This window comes from Anomalospiza imberbis, chromosome 13 (genome assembly GCF_031753505.1).
Source record: "Anomalospiza imberbis isolate Cuckoo-Finch-1a 21T00152 chromosome 13, ASM3175350v1, whole genome shotgun sequence".
Taxonomy (NCBI): domain Eukaryota; kingdom Metazoa; phylum Chordata; class Aves; order Passeriformes; family Viduidae; genus Anomalospiza; species Anomalospiza imberbis.
The window spans coordinates 13,437,677-13,450,143 of record NC_089693.1 but is presented as its reverse complement, the minus strand read 5'-3'; the positions used below and the strand labels follow the sequence as shown (position 1 = coordinate 13,450,143).

The 12,467-nt window shown below is 35.8% G+C and overlaps 1 protein-coding gene across 9 annotated transcripts in view; it reads left to right on the top strand.

The window, feature by feature from the left end:
* The window catches only part of ZNF280D (zinc finger protein 280D), a 49,295-nt gene that overhangs the window by 23,710 nt on the left and 13,118 nt on the right, over positions 1-12,467 (top strand). For 7 of the 9 annotated variants that reach the window (XM_068204037.1, XM_068204034.1, XM_068204031.1 and 4 more), the window contains 9 exons: positions 1,593-1,750; positions 2,208-2,308; positions 2,403-2,549; positions 3,111-3,245; positions 4,713-4,957; positions 6,070-6,210; positions 7,894-7,956; positions 8,498-8,616; positions 8,797-8,833. In XM_068204037.1, coding sequence (XP_068060138.1) covers positions 1,593-1,750; positions 2,208-2,308; positions 2,403-2,549; positions 3,111-3,245; positions 4,713-4,957; positions 6,070-6,210; positions 7,894-7,956; positions 8,498-8,616; positions 8,797-8,833 — 1,146 coding nt within the window. Of the gene's footprint in view, positions 1-1,592; positions 1,751-2,207; positions 2,309-2,402; positions 2,550-3,110; positions 3,246-4,712; positions 4,958-6,069; positions 6,211-7,893; positions 7,957-8,497; positions 8,617-8,796; positions 8,834-11,124; positions 11,223-12,467 lie in introns of all 9 variants that reach the window. The other 2 variants (XR_011003816.1, XM_068204032.1) reach the window with 2 other exon arrangements.

Genomic DNA, 12,467 nt, shown 5'->3' with positions numbered 1-12,467 from the left:
TGACTAATAGTCAGTAGTTCACTTATGTAACATCTGTTATTTTCTTGCAGTAATTTTACTTCCAACTGCTGATAAAACCCCAGTAAGCTGTTTTAGTAGGTAGACAAGTTTGTGTCATCGTTCCTTTGGAAGTTAAGGTCACTGAACTTTTTTACATGCACTCTTCAAGGGAAGCTGAAGTAGCAGAATGTAAAATTGAAAAATGGGCTATTGTTTCAAAGGGCACAGTCTGCAAGTTAAAATGAGCAGGTCTATGCTAACATTAGACACATATTATTGAAAAAAAACAAGTTTTCTGTAATTAAAACAATGACATTTGCTATTAATCATTAAATAGGCACTATTTTCTACTCAGCATTATATTGTAAGCAATTGGTGCTGTGGTGCCTGTGTATTCCACAGCAAGTAATTAAAAATGTACAAGCCATTTTTTTAAATTTCTGTAGCATTGACTTTAACCATATTAATTTTGACTGTAACCTTGTAGCTTTATTCCATAGTTGTATAACTTAAGATTTTTATTCTGAGGTCTATTTTGCACCTTTATCTATAGTGAACAAAATAAACACATCTTTACCATCCTAATTAAAGTATAACCTTTTTGACTTAAATTCAGAAAAGCAGAAAGTGATTCATCATGGTAATCCCCTGCTTTCTTTAAAAGATCAGTGGTTGAACATACCATTGCAATAATTTTCTGTTAAGGTATTATGCAGTAATAGTGTCAGTTTCTTTTTTCTGCTTAGTAAACTGGATAGACTCAGTTGGCTTTTTCTGGTTTTCTTGTTTCTGTTTCTTAAGCAACTGCATGATAGTTCAAGCTTGAGCTCAAGAGACTATTCTCCTTGCTCATTTGTTTTTTCTAGTTCCAAAGTCTACATTCCTTTTGTGAGTGTGACTTACATTTAATAGTTCCTCTTCAGTCTGATGAACTGAACATGGGTGCCTGGACTTCTCAGCCAGAATAGGTTCCTACTTCAGACAGATGGACAGATTAATGAGGAAAAACTTAAAGTAGTACTATACCAGTTTCTCCCACTCTTTTAATGTTGGCTGCACAGTGGCGTTTTTGATAACTGTCCTTCATAATTCAATGTCAGGCCTAAATGCGTTAGACAAAGAACGTTCTTGGAACTCCTGCTGTGGTTTCACATACAGTTGTCATGTCCAAATTGCAGATGCATTCTTGCTATGTAATAGTTTCCAGGAGAGCTAAAGTTACATGTGTTTCAGAATGGGGCTTTGAGATTGCTGATGGTGAATAAAGTGTGAACAGTTGATGTGTTCTTGTTGTCTCTACTTATTTCCCTATATTTCAAGGCAAGAATTTTGTCTAAGCAAACATGAGAAATGTAATCGATTTCGTTTTAGAACATGTTTTAGACTTCACGTGTGTTCCTTAAAGTCAAGATTTCTAGTCATCTTTCAGTTTGTTGCCTGTTTTTTTTTTTTAGCAAACATCTATTACTTTTTTTTTTAATTGAGAAGTCCTTACAGAGTAAAATTTCTAAAGAATCCTGTACATCTTGCATATTATATCTGTAGGGAATGTTAAAATGTAGTTTTTTGCACCTGTTCACTATAATTTAAAGGTTTATGAACCACATGAAACATCACTTGGAGCTTGAGAAGCAAAGCAATGAAAGCTGGGAAAGCCACACCACCTGCCAGCACTGTTACCGACAGTTCCCCACACCATTCCAGCTGCAGTGCCACATCGAGAGTACGCACACGCCTTACGAGTCGTCCAGTGAGTTGGATCCTGTCACACTGAATTTTTTTCGAAGCCAAAAGTTTTAGAAATTTCCCAACATTTATTTCCTGGATTGTAATTTCAGAAAAATGTAGTGTACTTGAATAACAATAATCTTGAGATTTAATATAGGAACAGAGCCATTTTTTTTTCTTTTGAGAGCAATATATATGCAAAAAAGTATTTTTAAAAGCCTGTGTTTTTTTTTCCTTGCATTTTTGTTCGTTTATTTATTTTTACTTGAAAGCTTTACTTTAAGACCTCATGTTTAAGGTCCTTGCCTTCCTGGCTTTCTGAAATTGTACAGGGAATTTTTTCTAAAGAGTAGAATAATCATTAGATTTCTCTAACTTTAGTGATATATACATTTCACATATATATATATGTATTATAATTTATGTATATATGACCCCTATAAAATTTTTACTTTTTTCTTGTTTCTCACTTTTTCTAGCGATTTGTAAAATCTGTGAATTATCATTTGAAACAGAGCAAGTTCTTTTGCAGCATATGAAGGACAATCATAAGCCAGGTGAAATGCCGTATGTTTGCCAGGTATCTCAGAGTGACTTTTGTATTTAGATTACACCACTCCCCTGTCTTCACTGTCAGTAAACTTGTAACAAATAAGTCTAACTTCTTATTTTAGGTGTGCAGCTACAGATCCTCAGCTTTTTCAGATGTAGAAACACATTTTAGAACAGTTCATGAAAACACAAAACATTTGCTATGCCCATTTTGCCTCAAAGTTATTAAAATTGGAGCACCGTATATGCATCATTACATGAGGCATCAGGTAAGCAGATCTTTTCCATCCTTAATGCTAGAAAAATGCTAAACACATTTAAGAACTCTCTCTCTCTGAAAAAAACAAATGTGACTTATTTATTTGTATGGTTGTTACTGGATAAGAGTAGTTAATAAGAATACATTAGAAGAATTTCAGAAATCTTTAAGGGAATTTTCTTTTTTTTGTGTGATAGCAGCTTCCTGTTTAAAGTAATCTCTGAATATCATTGGAAGAATCTTCATGCTATTTGGTTTCTTCATTATATTGTAGTGATTTGAATCTGCTTTTGTTGAGGTTACTAGCAAACCTGCCACTAGTTCAAGTAAAGAAAAAGATAATGAAGTGTCTTGTAAGTGGGAACCTGATTCCTCCTCCTCTTAGTAACTATACTGCCTTGCATTTTCAAGTATCTAATTCCTACAGGGTATCTTATCTTTGTATAGTATTAAGAGTTTGTTTGTTTAGTTGATGTTTTAGGAACTGCGTGAGCATTGCTTGAGACAAGCTAGGGCTAGAGTTTTGTCATGCCACCCTTGCTTACTCTAGATTGTCATTTGTCTTTAACAGAAAAAGGGAATATACCGTTGCACTAAATGCAGACTGCAGTTTTTAACATGCAAAGAAAAAATGGATCACAAGACTCAGCATCACCGAACATTTAGGAAACCCAAGCAATTAGAAGGCTTGCCTCCTGGAACAAAGGTGAGTGTTCATGCAGGAAAACTTAAGGGGACAAAGGAAAAAAAAGAAAGGAAAAAAAGACTCTTCTCTTGGTAGAGAAAAGAGTAGAATAGAAAGAAGTGCTTTTCTTCTTTCTTTTCACAAACAAAGTGTTGGGATTGTATTGTTTTGTGTGTGTTAGGTTTTGGTTTTTTCCCTCATCTTTAAAACTCTAAAAAACGTTCCTGGTTGAAGAATTACCAGGCACAGTTTGTGGTTTCTTCCTGGTAATGCGTGGTTTTACTTTCTGTCCCATTGTTCCATACACCTACATATGTGCCAGTAGTCCAGCCAGAGCTGCTGCTTTCTTGAGCAGATGGTTAATTTGTCCCTTCCCATGATGCCCCTTCTGCACATTTCTTGTGAAAGATTTTTCAACTTGGGGAAGGTGATGGCAAAAAACCATATAAAAACACAAGACCTACTTCTGCAGAGAATATATATACTTAAAACTGGGTTCACCAGGTCTTCTTTAGCTTCAGCATTTGAAGGTATGTGAGGAAAATTTGGGTCCCCTCAGAACACTTATGCTGTCTTTATGTCAGTCTTCCATTTCTCAAGAAAGAGCTACTTAGACAAGGATTTTGTTGTAGATTTTGGGACTTTTTACAACAGTTTTTTAGTAGAGTGTCAAAATATATGTCCTTTCAGTTGCAAGGAAGAAGAGAAGTTAACATTTTGATCAGCTCTTCACAGTTCATTTGCTGTAGAATCAGGAAGGGAAAATTACTTCAGTTGCTGCTTTGCTTGGCAGAAGGAATGTAAAGCACCGATTCTTTACTCTGTGATAATATCTCAATTTTTTAGAGATTTCAGGGTCTTCATGACCAAATAAAAGTTTAGATTATGTTAAAATTCATGTTAGTAGACCGTGACAGGATGCAAATGATAATACTGAAAAAGGAGTCAAATTGTGAGTCAAAACCACATTTGAGAGCATGACAGAGGAGTTCAAGAATAGCAGATAAGAGGTCAAAAACCAGAAATACTCCTTGGAGTTCTAGGACGAGGAGCAAACATATCTGAAGGGAGTAGACTAGCTCATCATGGGGCAGTAAGACACAGGACTTTTTTGTTAAATCCAGGCACTGATGGGATGGTTTGATATTCTTCTTAGTAGGGTTGATTGGCCTGACAGTTCTGCTACTTTTTTGTCATTTATTCTTAAATGCAGGATCTAGCCAGTTGCAGCTCTGGAAAGAAAACAACGTGTTTTGTCATGACTAACTATTTTGGCCAAAACGAACTGCTTAAGCATCCAGTTGGCTATTAGAGGTTAACTCTAGTCCAAAGGTATTTTCAGTGTTTTGTAGTTTTCAAAGTAAGCTTTAATCAGGAGAGTTTCTTATGCTATGATTTGTGCTGTAAAGTGGCTTAAACTTTGAGACAAATAGAAGTAGGAACTTGGAGGGATTATACCTAAACAGAATTTTTTATTTCATATTGTAGGTGACTATTCGAGCATCTTTGGTATCTCATCAGTCAGGATCATCAGCTACATCTTCTGTTAGTACAAGCAGTTCCACATTTCAGTTATCACCTAAAGCTAAAAATACAACTACTAAAAATCATAACAAATCTAATACAAGCAAGTCAAGAGGAAAATCAAAACAATCTACATCGAGGAAACAAAATGCATGGACGAACAGCAGAAAAAAAAAAGAACCTACAAATATAGTGTTTCATAATCTAAGGTAAAGTACTAGTATTAAAATTGTCTTTAAGTACGCTTTGAACATAAATAATGAATCACTTAGTGGTCTTTCAGTAGCTTTAATGTTGTAATACAGAAGATCTGGCACCTCAAGTTTGCCAAGAAAGCGGATGCATAAACTTTCCACATACTGTTACTGTGGTTGTAATTCTGAATCTTCAGTCACTGTTTTGGGTGATGGCAGACTATTTATGACGGAAGAACAAGTGTTCTGGAAACTTCTCTGTGCCACATTTAGAAATTTTCTCTGCATGGAGCCTTTCTTTTTCTTTTATTTTCTTTTTTCTCTTTTTTTCCCTTTTATTTTATTTATTTGAACCTGTTAGTTAAAAGATAAAATCCTGTCTATCCTAGGAGATACAGCATTTTAGGGAGCTAATTTAATAAAATCAAGGAAGTAAAAGTAAGCTATTGGGAGAATGCTGTCCTTACCTTGACAATTTATTGGGGTTTGCTGTCCTTATGTTACAATTTTCATGGGTGTTGTATGGACTGTTTTTTACACTGGAGTGTAATTTCATTGGTTATGATGAATTAGCCTATTTTTTGGTCAGAGATGGAAGATGTCACCCCTCCAGTTTCTAACTTTCTCAGTGGGTAGCTCTGGCAGAGATTCAAAAACAGTCAGTGAAACTGAGGAAGAGCAGGATTATATTCTTGCTTTGTAGCTGTTTTGAGTGCTTGTGGGTAATACTGGAGTGATAGAAAAGCCAAAGGCTTTTTCTGTGCATTGTGATGGATGGAAATATTTATTGGAAATACTTCTCAAGTACATAGAGACAGCGGCAGCAGCTGAATTTGGAGGTTCTCATCCACTGGGAATCTCTTGTTTCCAGGAGTGGCCAATAACAGATGCTTATATTAACTTTCACTTTTTTATTAGGATCATAATTAAATCATAGTTCCAGTAAAAGCAAAATTTTCTTCATTTGTGCTAGCATAACTTTTAAGTATTTAACTGATACATTTTTAAGTTCCTCATTTTTCCCTAGTATAGGCAAGCTTGCTACTTACTTAAAGCAAAAAGTGTGAAATAGTTATCTCTTCTGAAAGTGTTGCTATTAACTGATAACCTTTTCATGTTACTGTTAGGTATCACGTGGGAACTCACAAATGCATTGAGTGTTTCTCAGAAATAAAAGATTTTGCAAGTCACTTTCCTGCTTACGTCCACTGTAGTTTATGCAGGTACAACACCAGCTGTAGCAAAGCCTATGTGAATCACATGATGAGGTGAGCAGTCTTCAAAGTTTTTACTGGCTCAGTAAATACCTCCTAAGTTCATGTAAGGTGTGAAGTGTTTGTTAGGTGAATTTTGAACTGGGTCCTCAGACTGGCAGGGAAATGCGTAAGGTTGGATTTTTTTACTTTTTAGCAAAGTCTTAAACTCCACATTCTTTTTTTGCTTTAGAAATCCAGTGGTTCAGGCAGTATTTTACCTTGGCTTCAGAGTTGCTATGGTATCTTCCATAATCACTTCAACCTGACTGGGCAAATAATGACTAATTATTGCATGTTTTCTGGGTTTCGGATTGAATGGCTCATCTGATTTTGCAAGTGCTGAAATGCATACAGGCCACAGCTATCACTAATGAGTTCTGTACTCAAATTTGAAGGATATCTCAAATAGCAAACTCAAGTGGATACTTATCCTTACACTACTTCTGGTCATCCATAGAAATAACATGTAATTTTGTCAGCAGTTGTGGGGCAGCATGGGTTATTAGTGATGACAGCTGTAAAAAAGCCTGTTAAGAAAACAAATGCATTGTTTTCAGAGACATAGAATTACACTATACAATAATTAGATACAGATCATGTAGCAGTGACAGTAAAACAAAATTTAAATTAAAACCCTTTAAATTATAACCCTTTAAATTAAAATTTAAAACCCTACTTGTTACTCCTGTGCCCTGAAGAAGTCAACTGTATTGTGAAAAATAGTGAATGTGATTTTCTTTCTGAATTCATATGCATCGGAAATGCCTTGGCATTTGTGAATGCTAGGGTTCTTGAATCTGTGATCTAAGTTTTTGGATACACTTTATATTGACCTATTAATACTAATTTCAATGCTTGTAGAAGTCCTAGGCTGAAATACTTTACGTGCTTTTATGTGTGTAATCTATTGTTGGCATGCTTAAAAAAAAATAATGTGCTTAATTCTAACCGTAGAATAAAAAATTTACTTTGGGAGGGGAAAGAGGGATCTAAGGTAAATTGTTCCTGTAGTTGCCAGTGGTCTGGATGGCACATCAAATTCATCGTACGTGCAGTAAAATTGCCAGTCTTTTGTCCTTTGTCCCCTTAATGCACTAATGCATCTCCTACTGTGATCCTTTGCAGCACCTACCATCACCTCTGTGGTGAGTGTAAGGAGAAAGTGATGGTGAGCAGGGAGGGTGTTTGTGGAGGAGTAGCCCCTGTACTTGGCTGCCTGCACGTTGGTCCATAGCAGAGAACAGTGTTGGCACATACTTAACCTGCATAAGAGACAACTTAGAGGTTATCTGAAAATTGCATTTCTCATTGAAAGCCTTCTCTTTAGGAAGTGCAAGTTCAGCCAAGTTTTAGCTTTTTTGTGGTGCACTCTATAGCTACAGCCATGGTTCTTCAAAAACTGAATTGCTGATGAAAGCAGTAAAAGTATGTTCTTCCAGGACTGTGCCAATAAAGTTTAGCTTTTCACCTCCCAAACTGATTTACAAGAGAGCCAGTGTTTTAAATGAGAGCTGAGATTCACAAGTTCGTAAGCTTTAAGTAATTTAATGTTTAAGAATCATGCAGCTCAGTAACTTAGGCTTCTATTTTCATGTTTTGTCATGAGCAAATTGCAGTCCCATGACTAGTGAAGGGGTTATGTGGAGTAACGTATTGAAGAAAACCGTCTAAGTGGTAATGTTTTCATATATTCAGTTTTCACAGTGCTCGTCCAAGTAAAAGGTTTTGGATCTTTAAGAAGCATTCAGAAGAGCTACGGTAATTCAGCTTTTTTCATTTACAGATCATTAGGATTTTACTTTCTGATGTTGAACTGGTAACTTAGGTTGAGGTTATAACCTCCTGAGTTTCCAAAATTTAGAGCAGAGAAATAAAACCATTAGGTTTTCAGTAGCAATGTTCTGGTCAGTGACAAATACTTATTTGTCCACATTTATGAACTTAATTCTGAGCAGTTTAAAATTTTTAATTATTATGATTTTTTGATTATTCATAAGATGAAAAATGGGGAGGGGGTCAGGGAAAGAGAAAAACAACCATCCAAACAGAAACTCGTGCTCTATAGATAAATTTCTCTCTAAAGTCATGTTCTTTGTACTATATCCAGCATGGAGATGCCCTGCTCATTGATGGGAATTTCCTGATACTAGTTGCAGTAGAAAAAGTAAGATTATGTTTTTGTGAATCATCTCATCTGAAGTTGATTTTTTTTTATAGTCTGTCCAGTTGCTGTAAGTTAAGAAAAGTGTTTCCATGACCATGTTGTATTTATACTTCCTTTTTGATTTTTATTTCCTAGAGGTGTGACTGTAGTGTGTCTTAACTGTGATTTCCTGGCTGATGTTTCTGGCTTGGATAACATGGCCACGCATCTGAGTGAGAACCAGACTCATACTTGTCAAGTTATTGTAGAAAAAGGTGAGTACATGAGGTGTCTTTTTTTTATACAGTACATAAATACTTACATGTGGATGTCTCTTGTGTTATCACATTCCTATTTGGAGTTGCATGATTTCTGTACTTGCATTGAACAGTGAGTACTTCTGTATTTCCACATTTTAAAATATTCTTAATTAAATCCTTTGTTTTTATTTCCAGTTTCCACAGATAATGCAACTGCTGCACAAGTGTCTCAGTAAGTTTTATTTTACTGCTTAATGTTTTCTTCTATTAATTTAGTGATAGATGGCCAAAATTTGCACTTTGAACTTGAGTTTCTTTTGAATTCCATAGAATTTGAAATGTATGGATGAACACAGGCCTTTACTGTACTAGTGCTTTTTCATCCTACCATGTCCACAACTACAAGAATGAAGAGATAAAGCAATTACCTGTTGCAGCTAAAACAAAATCAGGCTTTTGTCCAGTTTGAAGAAAGAATTGTTGAAACTTCTCAATTCTGACCTGTCTATACACAATGAGATTGTTACTTCTACTTAATACTAGCTTTATAAAATTAGTGGTTTATATTCTTTATGTAATATGAATATGAAAAGGAATGTCCTTTACTGAAGTAAAAGTAAAATTCAATCTTAATATTTAAAAATATTTAGGAATTATTTAAAAAATTATGTTCTTCATATGATAATGGCATATTGTTTTGTATTAGCTTTTTTATTCTGACTTTTAAACATGAATTAGTATGTATTAATCAGGGTTTTTTAAGGATTTGAGGAAGAACTTGCAGTATTCTGGAGATTGTGTTTCAGATTGTGTTAGTTTGGGGTTTTTTAAACCTTAGGAGTATCAGACATGCCAAGCTCTCCCTGATTATCCTGGAACAGTTTCTGAGGCTTTACAATGTAGTTTGTCAGCCTGTTTATGCCTTAATTCAAGACTTAGATGTGTGTCAGTTAAATCAAATATTTGTGTTTTCTTCATACCATTTCAGAATACAGACTCAAAAATGTCAGACTGCAAAGAAATACTTTAAAAGATAGAATAAAATGGTATAACCCTGATAACCCATCTAGCCTTTAGCGGGATTCTAAAAGGAGTTTAGATAGTCTCAGGCATGGTGAGAACTCTTCTAACAGAGTGATAAGTTCTTAGGCCTCTAAGCATAAATCAGCTTTCACTGAGTTTTGAAGATAGCCCGGATAGATTATTTAATATTTATTAAGTATTTTCTTTCTTAGTTTCCAGGAAGTGACTAATAAGAGGGGGTCCTCTAGTAGTTTAGCTTTCAGTGAAACTCAAACAATGACAAAATGAAGTGTTGAGCTATGATACTTGTGGAAGCGTTAGCTTTTGTGTTTGGAGCTGTCATTTGGTGTTGGGAATTAATGCCTGCTGAAGTGTATGGAAGGAAAGGTTTTAGATGTTGAATGGTGGCTGAAGATGTACAGCTTATACACTAATACAGCTGTGCCAGGCTATTGTCAGTACTGCAAAAGGATATTGCTGTCTTGAATACATTACAGAGACATATGAAAATAGGTAAGAATGTTGGATATATATGTGCTACTCAGAAGCAGATGGGTGAGCACTGAAAAGATTTGATGTAAAGTCAAGAGTATATGCAGGCTTGTTTCTGCAAGATGTTAGAGTAGGACAGATGCAGATAGCCATTATTTTTGAGAGCTCTGATGCTGACATAAACTTAGTTACTGGTACCACAAGAAGTGATAGAAAATCCATGATGGTGTTTTTTGAAACTGTCAGGCTCATAGACTTCATTAATTTCAATGAATCTTGTCCTGTTCCATATGCTAGTTCTCTGATACTTTGGACAAGAATATATCATTGCTAAACTGAAGAGTATGAGTATATCTCTGTAGCAGATACTTTAATTCATAATTTGCTGTACATAGGACAAAAAAAATGTTCATCTTTTTGTGAGCTGGTTCTTAGTGGTACTCTCTGGTTTCTTTGGAAGAAGAGGAACTTGCAGACAATGTTCATAACTTCTGCTGTATAGTTTCTCAATGATCTCTGAATGTTTCTTCCAATTCTTTGACCTATAATTCAATGACTTGTTTATGGGACTCTTCAGAATCACTTCATCATTGGAAACAATGACTCAATTACGATCTTGAACACTTTCGGATCTTCTCTTGCATCTCTCAGATGGTATCTTTTGGTGTCTTTTATTATATATTGGATTGTCTGTATGCATTTTAAAACTCATCTTTATTGCTAATGATCAGATATGTTCCATGAACTCTGTGTACTGTTACAGAGCCTGTCTTTGGACCAGAATCCTGCCATTAGTAATACAGATAACCTAGCTGGGGATGTTCCAGCAGAATTTGTTTTTTAAATTTTTACTTTACGTAAGTCTCCTTGTTTATTTGGTGATCCATCTCGTGCTGAGGAAGTAAGATTTAATGACTATGCAAGTACTCTTCTAATTGCTCAACTCTCTGCTTTGCACAACTATTAACATATTTTTAAATGAACTGACAGCAGACATTTTTGTTGCAGGGCAGTTGAAAGTGAGCAGGTATCCTATACTGCCTTGGCTCACTGATACATCATTGTGGACCAGAAAATTGAACCCAGTCCAGCTTGGGATTATTTTGGTATGTAAGCAAACAAGGATCTGACCAGACCTTTTCCTTTTTTCTTCATGCATTGAAGCTGTGGTATTCTCTTCTTGCATCTTTTAGACAGCAGGTCTGGTCTTTTCTCTCAATATTGCAGTCAAAGGCCCTTTTTGATAATGTTCTCTGCTTTACAGCATTGACTGGCAGCTTTTTGGGGGCTGTACTCTGTTGAAGAGAGGCTTACCAGGAGTGTCACTTACATGATGCAGTGTTCCTTTGCTGCTCATGTGCAACATTTCTTCCTTGCTCCAGTCTATCAGTATTATTCCAAGCTAGAGTAGTGAGTAAATGGTGATGTATATGGGCTGATGTCAAAGCCCATTTTGTTCTGAACTTGATCCCACCTTCTGAAACTAAAAGGCTTTGTCGATTTTTGAGTGTGCACTAAAGCATACAGGTCCTGATCTATTTAACATTCAAGTAAGTTACATTTTTTGTGCCGGTGCCTTTATGATACATAGTGGCGAAATATGCTTTGAATGTCTTCTGTTGCATGTAACTACATAAACTGAGTCTTGGCCAAAGGAATTTATTAGCTACTTTGCGCTCTGGTAGCTAAGCTTCTTTTTACTCCAAAATACTGTGAGAGGTGGAAAGCATGTAATGGAAGTACTTACATTTATTGAGCCTTGATTCTGAGGGTGGAGCAGCTGCAGTTCCGGTTGATTTCGCACCTTGTTCTTTTGGTATCATCTCTCATCTTCAAGAGTCCTCTACTCAAGCTGCTGGGACATGTGCTGGTTTTGATTTTACTGCTTCTGATTTTGTCTTCAGTTCCAGATTATCTATGGCAAGTTTATCCATCAGGATATTTGATGAGCTTTGCTTTTGCCATGATGAACTTGTAGTGTTCCTCCAAACTCAGCCTCCTGTTTACAGTGGATATGTTTTGGTTGAATCTCTCATTTCCTACCCTGAAAACAGCATAATAGATAAAGCTTACCTCACTTTGGAATCAGTCCCTGATACAACTTCCTAGTTGTGAGAGTTCAGTTTTGGTGAATGCAAGCTGTTCTTAATTTGCAGCACTTCCTTTTCCTGAATAATTGAATTCTTTGAGATTAATTCATTTTGACCAGTTTTTTTGTCCTCTTGACTTTTAGTACTCAGTCACAAGTCTGGTGATAGTGAGCTTCTGCAGCTGTTTAGTGTTGCTAATAATGGCAAGGATCCTGTCATCCATTGTCTCTTCCACGTATTTTGTGACTAAGCATCTGCACA